Source organism: Magnolia sinica, chromosome 12, assembly GCF_029962835.1.
Source record: "Magnolia sinica isolate HGM2019 chromosome 12, MsV1, whole genome shotgun sequence".
In the NCBI taxonomy this organism is placed as follows: Eukaryota; Viridiplantae; Streptophyta; class Magnoliopsida; order Magnoliales; family Magnoliaceae; genus Magnolia; species Magnolia sinica.
The window spans coordinates 21619220-21632198 of record NC_080584.1 but is presented as its reverse complement, the minus strand read 5'-3'; the positions used below and the strand labels follow the sequence as shown (position 1 = coordinate 21632198).

Here is a 12979-nt window from a genome sequence, read left to right as displayed (position 1 = left end):
TGGTCCAAAAAAAAATTAATACTTTCATGTTAGGTCAGCGATTTACTAAAAATGAATATGATAATTATCTATTACAAGACACTGAATGATGGACAATTCATCGTACTAACATTGAATATAGATGACATGCTTATTACCTGCCATAACATGCCTGAGATCAATACGTTAAAGACTCAATTGTTAGAGACATTTAAAATAAAAGATCTGGGGGCTATAAATAAAATTCTTGGCACATATATTTACAAATACAGAGAGAGGAGCAGGTTACTGTTATCACAGGCAGAATACCATGAGAAGGTATTTTTAAGTTCGGTATATACAAAGTAAAATCGGTTAGCATACCCCATGCTGCTCACTTTAGGCTTTTTCTAAATGATGTCCTACTACAGATGAAGAAAAGTAAGTAATGTCTGATGTGCCCTATTTGATCGCTATTGGAAGTTTCATATATGTCATGGTCTTTATGAGACCGGATATTTCACATGCGGTGGGTGTTGTGAGCAGATATATGGCTAACCCTGACAAGCAACACTAAGAAGTAGTGAAATGGTTACTTCTGTTTATACGAGGTATGGTGGACTACGTCTTATTGTTTAAAAGTTAGATAACAAATTAGTGAGCTATGTGGATGTTGATCACGTAAGAAATATGGACAATAGAAGGTTGACTTTCGACTACTCGTTTGTGTTAGCGGTTCGGATGATTAGTTGGATGTCAAAGCTTAAGTCTGTTGTTGCTCTTTCCACAACCGAAGTTGAGTACATGGCGATAACAGAGGCTTTCAAAGAAAGTATTTAGTTGAGAAGAATGATAGATCATCTTGGGCATCAGTAGAAGGCCATGTCGGTTATTGTGACAGTAAAGACACGATTAATTTAGTGAAGAATTTTGTTTATCACTCACGTACTAAATATATTGATGTTCGTCGCCATTTTATCCCACAAGTGCTTGAGGAAGGTGGTGCAACTCTAGAGAAGATCCATATAAGCGCAAACCCGGTCGACATCTTACGAAGGTGGTTCCTATAAATTTTTTTAAGTTCTATGTGACTTCTCTTGGCGAAGTCTTAATGAAGATAGAGTGTGCACAAGAAGCGATGACGAAGCTATAATGGAAGACAATTAGAGATGGTGATAACATGGTGGAGCAATGGATCATGAAGATTGAATCCATAATGGAGATTGTTGTCAGATGTCTTTGAGATCAAGAGTCTGTTAATGCCATCAATAGACCACTTGATGCCAATGAGAAAATCTGAAAAATCCCAGTTACTCGCTAGATAGTTTTGGAGTTGCTACTTGATGTTCGACTAGTCTTCAATAGTTGTCGATGCCATCAAAGGTCCCATCGACGACACACGTGGAATTGCGTAAGTGTATGATTTGTTTCTAATTCCGATTGTTATTGTGTGTGTGTGTGTGTGTGTGGCCGAATGCTCAGCTATGCAGTAGTTCGCACAGAACTTGTGCGAACTTTTTGAGAACTCATCATACATGATGTGATTTGCATAATCTGAACGGTCCACGTGATGCAGCACCTCATGAAACCCCTAGAGCCAACTTTTACTTTGATCTAAAACTTTGGTGGACTATGGAAAAAGAAAATAGTGTTCTCCTTAGATTTGCATCTCTCTTTTCTATGTTCCATCAGAGTTTTAGATCAGGATGAAAATTGATAACTTGGGGTTTCATGGGAGGCCGCATCACATGGACCGTTCGGATTAGACACCCATGACACGTGTGCAACGGTGCGCATGTGTGTAGGTGAGCATGCCTCTCTCTCTCTCTCTCTCTCTCTATATATATATATATATATATATATATATATATATATCCTGTTGTGTATCTAGATTTGTGTTTTGGATCTCCGGATCTTTCTTAATAATGAAATTCAAAAGAAAAGAAACTCGTTCTAGTCTTCGAGTTGACCTGAGTTAGCTGGACTTTGAGTTGAGTTTTTGGGTGCATATCTGAAAATTGTTTCCTCCCTTGATTTGCATTTCTCTTTGCTATGGCCCACCATAATTTTAGATCAGGGTGAAAATTTGTCCCTTAAAGTTTCATGGGATTCCACATCACATGAATTGTTCGATTTAGACGCCTATGACACATGTGCAAAGGTGCGCACGTGTGTAGGTGCGCAGGTGAGCATGACTCTCTCTCTCTCTCTCTCCCTCTATATATATATATATATATATATATATATCGGGTGTAATCGGGATTAGAGTATTCTAAATGAATGTTAAAATGTTTCTAGGGTAATGTCATAGTAAAGCTAAGGTTTTGAGAATGGATTTTGGAGTTGTACGGACCGTAAGTCCATCCATATCTTGTAATATTATTTCATAATGGATTATTTATCGCTTTGTGCCATGGTTTTTTTTCCCGTGAGGTGTTTTCCATGTAAAAATCAAGTGTTCTTTGCGTGTTTTGTTTGTATTTCATTTCGTCTTGTTTCATTGAATTCGGATTTGCTTATGTGAGATCCCCAACAAAACGCATATGGGTGAAGGAGATGTGTTAGAAATCTAGGCCATTCATCAGGTAGTGCCCACTATTAACATGCCATATATCAAGGGAGACACTAAAATTACGACAAGCACAACTAAAATTGAGGATATTGAGATGGATGAGTGCTAAAATGCATGGAAGAGTAGAACCATAAATAAATGCATTAGAGGAATGCAGAGCACTACCAATAAGATAAGGTAAAGTAGACCTGAATAGTTGGCCCTGTGCAACGAAGAGTAAGAATTATGCTGGTTAGGAGTGGATTGATTCAAATCGAAGGGTCTGTCTGGGGTCTATACGTAGTGCTGGAACCTAGTCCCACAATGAATATAAAATGAAGTCTAATTGATAAATAAGAACCAAACTGCTCAAAATAACATTGTATATATGAAAACCCAAATGGGAAAGAGTAACTGTTCTAAATAATTTCAAGCCCATTTAGCCATGACTGACATACAACCTGCCCCTACAAGAAGTGAAGCATTTGCATACAACTGAAGCTTGACATTGCTCTGCATCCTAGGGTTCATGAAATCAGCGGCCAATAGATCCACCAGTGCCATGTAGATCAAGATTCCGGCAGACGCCGAATTGAAAATTCCTTGGACTATCAGAGCCTTGGAATCATCCTCCTCATAATTGGAAGATATCGCAATGCCCAGTGCGATCCCGATTGGGGTGGTGAGTGAGAAAAAGAGTGCCATGACAGCCATCGAAGGGACCTTGAATTTCGCCTGCCAGTAGAAGAAAAAAGAAAAAAGAAAAAAAATAAAAAATCAGCCAATGATATTTGCTAAACTCACACACATGTACAAGGGATAACGTCTACATGTTACAAGGTTTGCCAGTGTAGCACCACCAACCATCTAGGTGGTGTTAACCTTAAAATGTTATGGTCCAAAAATCAAGCTGGTTCACTCATCAGTTGGGCCACGATGTTAGAACATGAGAGCAGTTTATAGAACTTCCATTTTTTCTTTGGCCATATATTTGTTGGATGCGGCTTCGGTGGATCCCTGACTGTGGGTCCCTTTTTGATGTTTGTGTCTTATATCCACGCTGTCTAACCTTTCACCATATCATTTTAGGGTAAGAGCCTAAAAACGCAACATATTCAAATCTCAGGTGGACCACACAACAGGAAATAACAGTGATTGAACGCCCACTGTTAAAACTTCTTAAGGGCCACCGGAGTGTTTATTTGCCATCCAACCTGTTGATAAGGTCACAACATCCCAGATGAACGGACCACATAAATATTAGCTTGATCCAAAACTTTCGTGGCCCACAAGAAGTTTTTAATGGTCAATCATCACTGTTTCCTGAGGTGTGGTCCACCTGATAGTTGTATCTGATGCATTTTGAGCTCATAACTTAAAATGATATCATGTTGTGCCCCACAGACAGTGATCCACCGAACCCGCGTCCATATTTGTTATGTAATCTGTGGCCCACCTGACTAGTGAACTGGTGTGATTATTGTGTGAAGGTATCTATGTAGTGGGACCTCCTAATAGATGGATTAGAACTCATAGCTATGTCTGTGCTAGCACGTAGTGTTGCATGTACTTGAGGTGCCGTGCAGGAAACGGACTGGCTACTCACCCTGCCACTAGCCAATGGCTAGTGGTCGGTGCTCTGTGGGCCCCAAAATGATGTATTTTTCTCATCCATGCTGTCCATCCATTTTTCCAGATAATTTTATGGTATTAACCCAAAGCTGAGGTAGATCAAAATCTCAAATGGGCCACACAGTGTTGATTGAACTCTCACCATTAAAAACTTCCTTGGGCTACAAAAGTTTTGGATCAAGCTGATATTTGTTTTTTACCTTCATCCAGGTCTGTATGACCTAATCTACAGGTCGTATGTCAAATAAACATTACAGTGAGCCCTAGGAGGTTTTTAATGGTAGACATTCAATCACTACTGTTTTCTCATGGTGTGGTCCACCTGAGATTTTGATCTGCCTCATTTATAAGTTCCGATATTAAAATGATGTGTAAAAATGGATGGAAGGGGTGGATAAAACACAGATTATGGTGGGGCCCATAGAGCACCGATGGCTAGTGGCAGCTTCACTAGCCAAACCACGTCCTGCCGTGCACGATATAAAAATGTCTATATTCATACCCTAGTCTAAGATCTTTGCTAAGCCCACGCGCGTCCATCTATTTACATATCCTCATCAAGAATAAGATCAGTTCAATAGTAATGTAGCCATAGTTCAATAAACAAATGTGTGGCTAAAAAACAAACCTTGTCAAAAGGTTCCAATAACATCTAGATGGTGAAGTCCACCTGATGGATGGTGTAGATACTGTAGCTGTTGCCACGCTGGCATACGATGTGGCATGTGCATGATCTGCCTGCTACACGTGCGTGGGCTTAGCAAATCTCTAATTATTAATATCAAGTCGAGTGAAATTGACTCTAACCGGCTGGATTTCCAGTTGGGAGTTTTTGAAATGTAATTTTGTATGTATTTCCATGACCTTGTACGGGATATATGTATGGCCATACATCAGAACTTGGTGTACGGACCATCGCTACAATGAACCCTACTTTAGAGAAATCGTACAATAATTAATAGTTTATCAATTGGAGGGTTATTTTTAGTACTCTATAAGGTAGAATTCCGTATTCATGCTTTTGGATGGTCGGTACTGCATGTTAATCAAACAAGGAGACTCTTATTCTGTGGCCCCATGAATTGGACCGTCAGTATTGATGGGCATGTGCACCAAATCCATGGCAGAGGTTCCTTGACATCTTTAGCTTTAGTCCATTACCACTGTCAGGATAAAGTACATCCTCGGGAGAAAAAAAATGATTGGCTACCGTAAATTATAGTACACTTTTCATGGACCACCAGTTTTATGGTGCTCCTTATTTGGATTGAAACATGTGGGTGACGTTAGAGTGTTAAGGTCCCTTGGTATACATTATACCCCCATCATCTGACAGCTAATATATTCTCACAAGGGGATAGGGAAATTTTTGCCCATCAGCATGCATTTATACACCATCATCTAACAGCTCCAGCTTTTAGAGTAGTAGACATTTAACAGGTAATTCAAAGTGATTAATATAGTCTCTCAATTAGTTTAAGATCACTTTTTTCTTGAAGATAAAGTAATTTTTATTTTATTTTTATTTTTTTTATTACTTTCAAGGTCAATAGCTCAAGAAATACAAGAGAAAGATAAAGGATGCTCACATCTCATGCCATGGGAGTAAAAGAAAAGAAAAGCTCGCACCCCAACCAACTTAAGACCACTTCTAATGGGTCACCTTTCAAAAAATGCATCAAAGACTAATCTTACCCATCATTAAAAAGTTGGCTTTTTATTTATTTATTTATTTATAGTCATTCATTTTAAATAATAGCCCCCCCGGAATGACACTCTCCTCATTGGTATCACACTCTACTCCTCACAGGTGTCATCGAGAGGACTACTCAAAAGTAGGGGAGGGTATGCTGCAACGCTCTTGATAGTAAGGGAAGGAGTGCACTAGTGCCCTATGGTTTTTCCCTTATGGGCCTACTTGATTGCTAATAAATATAGATAAACAAGGGTTAAAGCACAATGACGATGTGAAATTTTAAATCAAAATCTAGATAATTTTCTCAACCGGTTTCTGAGCCATATTTTTATGAGCTCCACCGTGATATATGTGTTATATTCACTATCCATTAATTTTCTTAGACTATTTCAGGGCAGGAGCCCAAAAATGAGGCAGGTCCATGAACTTCATCATTCCCACTGCTTCCTATGGTGTGCTTTAACTGAGCTTTGACATTTGCTATTTTCAGGCTCATGCTCTAAAATAATTTGGCAAATTAAATGGATAGCGTAGATAAAACATAAACAGCATGGTAGGGTCTTTGCATTTTTGTAGAGACCATATGAGTGTACAAGGCCCAACCTGTCAACGTTGTACTAAAGTAAATAATTATTACTTTTTGACACCTAATTTTCTATACTTACTGTAAATCAAACGAGCCCTAATAATGAGAGGCTAGCAAGATATGTAGTTTTGAAGTGGAAGTAGATTGTGCCCTGCCCGGCCAGTCTCTAGCAAGGAATGAACAGATTTGTGTGGGTCCCACTGTGATGTATCTGTTCATCGACGCCATCCATTCCTTATTCTCTCCGACCATTTTAACATATAAGCCCAAAAATGACGCAAATCTAACGCTTTAGTGGTCTACACCAAGATGACTTTTGCATTTAATGCAATTTACATTTAATATTTTATGCATTTAAAGCTTGGTTGAAATTTACATTTAATATTTTATGCATTTAATGCAATTTACATTTAATATTTTATGCATTTAATGCAAAATACATTTAATATTATATACATTTATTATTAGAAGTGGATTGTGTCAAACCTTGGTTGAATCATATTTGTGTGTGGGCTTACTGTAATGTATCTATTTATCCATGATATCTATCTTTTTTCTCAATGCATATTAAGGTACGAGTCAAAAAACGAGGCAAATCCAACGCTCTAGTAGACTACACCAAAGATAACTCTTGCATTTAATGCAACTTGCGTTTAATATTCTGTGCATTTAATGCAACCTAAGCTTGTGGTCTACTAGAGCGTTGGATCTACCTTATTTTTGGGCTCAAACCTTAATATAATCTTAGAAAATGAATAGACAACATAGATAAATAGATACATCATAGTGGGCCCTCACAGAAATCTAGTTAGGTGCAATTCGATTCCATTACTATTTGGTATGGTCCACTCGGGCATTGGATTTGTCTCATTTTTTAGCTCATACTTTAAAATAATTTGAGAGAAGGGATGAACATGTGGATAAACTTATACATCCGCTTCCTTTTAAAGCTTCCCATAGCTTGTTATAACAAAAAAAAATAAGCAATGTGTGCATATTTATCCATGCTTTAGTTATTTCCCTAAAATAAAGGAATACTATAAAATGATTTCCTTATATTCCTTTAAAAGTTAAAAGTCTTATCACTTTTGATTTGATTATTAAAAACATTCAATTAATATAAGAAGGCTTCACACTTGTAGTTCCACCTTTCACTTATTAATGTAATTAGAAACCTTGTTCCTATCACTTACTGGTGTTTAGAAACCTTGTAAGAGGAGTCATTATTCTTGCCCCAGTGGTAGATTCACGAGAGTTCAACATAAGGCATAAGGGTTCGAGTACCCATGGGTGGTGAAATCTTACTACGGCTTGGGTGTGTGCGTGTGAAAAAAAACAAAAAAAAAACAAAAACAAAATCCTGTAAGAGAACTCTGATAGAAATGGATTTCCTGCGGTTGAATTGTCAACTCAACTTGGGTAGTAGAACCCACAACCAGCCGTAGTACCTCCTGACGATCCAGTCTAGAAGACTATCAACCACTCGTCCCACAGTGTAGTTATTATGTTATTACGGACACAGATAAAAAGTACTCCTCGCTGCATTGAAGTTCATCGATAGGAAATTTGCACAAGGCAGGAAAGGGAATGTAGTAACAACGTAATTAAATGGATGGTTAGGATCATCTGCGCAAAGTGATTCTTCAAGATCATAAGCACTTCATGATAATCCCAACAAAACCCAATTGTCAAAATATTTATTTGACCTATTTTTTTCATTACCAATTTACACCCGGCGGTTTTATAAGCTACTGATCTACTATCGGAGTTGTCCAATTGGTGTGATTTTGTTATGGTGGCCCATGAAATATGTGCTGGACCTAATGGACGGTACAGATTGATTGATCGAGTAATCCATGTCTCTATATCAACTAGGACCACTTCCCCAGAATCCACCAGGGCATTTCTATAGGAAGGAATATACAGAAAAGACATTGTGTGATAGTTGCATACCTGAACTATGCATCCTCCAAGACCCATGCCCTCAAAAAACTGATGGAAGCTCAAGGCAGCTACAAGAGGCCTTATGGTGGAAGGGCTCTCAGAAGCACCTAATGAAATTCCAATAATCACTGAATGAACCACAATCCCCAATTCCAGTACCTGCGCATCATCCATGAAAATCAATCTTCATTCACAATTCAAAGTATAACACTAGAAGAGACGCTCCAGTGCTTCTAGTTGCATTGCACAGTCCAGTTTATCAATCTGAACCATCCATCAAGTCCACAAAACAATTATGGGCTAGCATTCAAAAATCACACTTATCAAATAATTCAATCCATCCTTGATTGGGTCTTACTTTTTATAGCCATCCTTTTTCCAAGCCATGGATGGGATGGTTAAGGTTGCCAAGCAAAAGTGGTTCTTTGTAATCATAAGCAATCCATGATGGTCCTAACAAATAAATGGATCAAATTGTTGATTGGACTTATTTTTGTGTAAACGATCTTGTCCATCCATATTAAACGCTAGTAATCAGATGGCTCTTGTCAGTGCTATATTTACATGGTAGCCGATGAATTGTGTGTTGGATCTAATGGACAGTCTAGATGAATAGATTAGACTGAATGTCCAATACAACTAGGAGCACTATAACTTGTAAGTGCTCTAAGGGCACTGTAGAGATTCTCAACAATAAAATAAGGGTAAAATCAGAAATAAAACTTCATATTTATATATCATAAAACTCAAAAAAGGCAAAAAAAAAGAAAAGGAGATTAATTAGGGAAACTGATATCTACACTAGTACACTTTGTACTCTTTATACTATCAAGATTAGGTATATTTATCAAACACATAGGGTCTATATATCATTTTTCTCTTACACTTTGTACTATTAGGTGTATGTATAATACACGTAAGTGTATATATCATTTTCCAGAAAGAGAAAAATTACAATTTTTAGAAAAAAAAAACAATTTTCAAATACCCATTAAAGAAAAAAACTAGTTCAATACCACCTAAGAAATAAAAATAAATCATCAAACCATGTATTATGAAAAACCCATAATTCAATAAAAATACTTTATTATGATTGCCACATAAGAAAGAAAAATAAATAATCAAAACATGTATTAAGAAAAACCCATAATTCAATAAAAATACTCAAATCTTTCTTTTTTTTTTTTTTTTAAATTTTAAAAATACACACTTTCTTTGTACATGTTGGGATTAGAATATTACCATTAGGTACTATTTCACTACCCAAAAGTAGAAAGTTGTATGCAAGATAAACATACTGTATATGTTTCATTTTCCAAGAAAGAAGAAAAATACATAGGAAAGAGAAAACATATATTTTAAGTACTAAAAAAAAATTAAAAATTAAAAATTAAAATAAAATCCAAACCATACATTAAATTAAGTAAACCATAGTTCAATCTAAATTGAACTTACCTGCGAAACAACACGGTGTCGGATGAGATCGGTTGAGTTTGGATTTGAATCCAAATCTAGATTCGAATTCGTGGTACTTTGCGAATGATCATTCCTTGTGTGCATGTGCACATTAACATGGCTTGAATGACTGTTGGTTAGCTCTACATCTGTGTTTCCATCATCGATAGATCGCGCCCTACGTAAGTGCAACCTCTTATAATATCCGGTTGCAAATGCATCCACCATCAACGTTGCGAACGCTGACAACATAGCTACAAACCCAGCGAATGGGAACTTCTGCCATGGCTTCTTAGGGAGGTGCTTTGATGTTAGGTCGTGGAAAGCGTCTGGTAAGACATGTATCATGCCAGTCGCTAGTATCACTCCGGCGGCAAATGCTTTAATCACGAAGAAGATGTCTTTGTCCGGTCGAAGAGCAGAGAAGGACTTCCCTAGGATTGGGAGACACACGCCGATCGAGCCAGCAACGAGAATTGAGGCGATCGCGGCTAACTTCAATGGTAAGGCCTTGGTTTTGTCACGTTTTTCATCTTCTTCATCGTCGTCCGCACATTTGCAGGCTGCAGATACTAAGAGCGGGATAAGTAAGGATAAGAAAACTAGTGTTGTGAGGTAGGCTTGGAGTTTCATGGTTGAATATGAGGTAGGGAAAAGAAGAAACGCGATGTTTTTATAGATGGATATTTGTGTGGTGCTATACCCCAGTTTGCTAGCGACGCGGTTTGGCTGGTCACTGGCCAGGTGGCTAGTGGTCGGTGCTCCGTGGGCCCCACCATGAATTATGTGTTTTATCCATGCTGTCCATTTTCCAGATCATTTTAGGGCTTGATACCAAAAATGAGGGTGATCTAAATCTCATGTGAACCACACTACATGAAAACAGTAGCCATTAAATGTCCACTATTAAAAACCTTATGGTATCCACTGTAATGTTTATTTAACATCCAACCTGTTGATTAGGTCATACAAATGTGGATGAAGGGGAAAAACAAATATCAGCTTGATCCAAAACTTTTGTGCCCCGCAAGAAATTTTTAATGGTGGGCGGTTGATCAATACTATTTTCCATGACGTGGTCCACTTGACATTTGGATCTATCTAATTTTTAGGCTCATTTTAGAAAAAAGGATCAATGGATGGACGACATTGATGAAACACATACATGACGCAGGGATGAACGTGATGAGGTCGAGCACCGTCTCCCTCAAAGAGGATAACTGTTCCGAATCCACGGAACTTCTTTGGACTCCTCACAGAGGCTTCTTAAATCCATGAGAAAGAAAGCAAGCAAAATAGAAAATAAATTTTATAAAATTTGAAATTGATTAATGAATGAAATAAACGAGTTTATGACCCTTTAAATAGGGATACCAAGCAATGAGAGAGAAATCAGAAGCAAACTACAACTAAAACTCCTAGAATTCGCAACTTACTATAAATAGTAAATTTACTTTTTATAGTAAGTTTTGTATGTGGTTTAACCACATTATTCTCTTAATTATTCTAAGCACTTTTCATGTTGGACACAACTCCTAAAGCCCAATAGATGAAGAGTTATAATCAAACTAAAACTTACTATTTATAGTAAAAATGAAATTAAATATGGAATTCGACCGTCAATACACTACCAGAAAAAGGGGCAAAGGCTACGGATAAAAATCGTAGCTGAAGTCATATTGCTACGGTTATAGTCCGTAGCTATTGGTGGTGTAACTAAAGGTCAAAAAGCTATGGTTACGGATTAAATCCATAGCAATAGATATCAATAGCTACGGATAGAAGCCATAGCTATACTTTGTATATCGAAATGCACCTACGGCTACGGATAATATCTGTAACGAAAAGTGGAATGAAATCCGTAGCAATATGTTGAAGTTGGTAATAACTGTGGTTTTCAGAACAAGAGCTACGGTTAAAATCCGTAGCTATTTTTTTTAAAATAAAATAAATTATAACAATGATGCTGGTTACCATTGCAAGAACCTGCTGTGATTGATCAACTCATCTAAGCTAATACAATTAATGCTGCTTGGAATAGTACATAAAATGCAATTAGGAAAAAAACAATGCATTTATTACAAATAACAATCAAATCATACAATGCATCCTACATTCACATTTGTAAATAAATAATACTTCACTTTGCTCAAGTCTCTCCTAAAACTTTCCAATCTAGCATGTTTAACTTCTTTGACAAGAAGTTTAATATCCTCTTTTGATTTCATTTCCAGCTCTTCTTGATGTTTCTGCAGGTTCTTAAGTTGTTCTTTTGCATTCACATCTTGTTATCATTCCTGGTCTCTTCCTCATATATGTTCTTTCCAAATTACACTTACAACGTATCTCTTCTTTCGAACATCTCAAAATCCTCATTAGCAGTTCACCAGTTTTTGAGACTTTCAACATTAACTTTTTGGTATGCTAAACCTGCAAATTCTTGCATAGGTAATCTATGCACAACATTCTTTGAAATGAATTCCTTCCCAAGTTTCATTTTAATTCATCAGGTGCTTATGGGATGAATTGGTTAGGATGCATAGTTGTAATAACTTCTTCGTCTGTTGATTCTACTTCTTCTGATTGAGGGAAGTCCATTAGTTGTTGATTAGAAGGATTGACATGTGACTCTAGATCCATCACTTGATTATATGGATTAATGTGTGACTGTGACACTCTTACTCCTTGATTACATGGATTAATGTTTGAGTGTGAGTTCATTTCTTGTGCAACGAAGACACTAAACCTACAGACATAAAAGAAACAATCCATCACTCGCATCACCAACAAAGAACAAAACTAACATACAATGAGGGAATTGAACCTACAACAATAGAGGAGTCCTAACACATGCAAGTGATAGCCATTATTCCGGATATCCATTCAAGAGTTGATAATTGCACTGCTAGACATAGACAACTCAAACACCCATGTGTAAATTCTAGTTTTCAATGTTCTAGATATATTGGAATTATGTGCTGATTTTTATGTCATTAAGTTTCCTAAATGGAGAAAAAACAAAGGAATCAGTATAGAATTATATATTTGGAGAGGTATACTAGGAGATGATAGAGAATTTACACAAACATTTATAATTGTTTATATATATATATATAAGATTCATGAGGATTGTATTAAAACGAAGAGGAGAAAAACA

The 12979-nt window shown here is 37.0% G+C and overlaps 1 protein-coding gene across 1 annotated transcript; it reads right to left on the bottom strand.

Moving 5' to 3' along the window:
• Positions 1-2834: 2834 nt before the first annotated feature.
• On the bottom strand, positions 2835-10474 carry LOC131221095 (zinc transporter 3-like). The gene is made up of 3 exons (XM_058216208.1): positions 9823-10474; positions 8377-8526; positions 2835-3244 (listed from the first exon to the last, which is right to left on the bottom strand). The coding sequence occupies exons 1-3, from the start codon at positions 10453-10455 to the stop codon at positions 2939-2941; spliced, it is 1089 nt and encodes a 362-aa protein (XP_058072191.1). The 5' UTR covers positions 10456-10474; the 3' UTR covers positions 2835-2938.
• Between the last annotated feature and the right edge of the window lie 2505 nt (positions 10475-12979).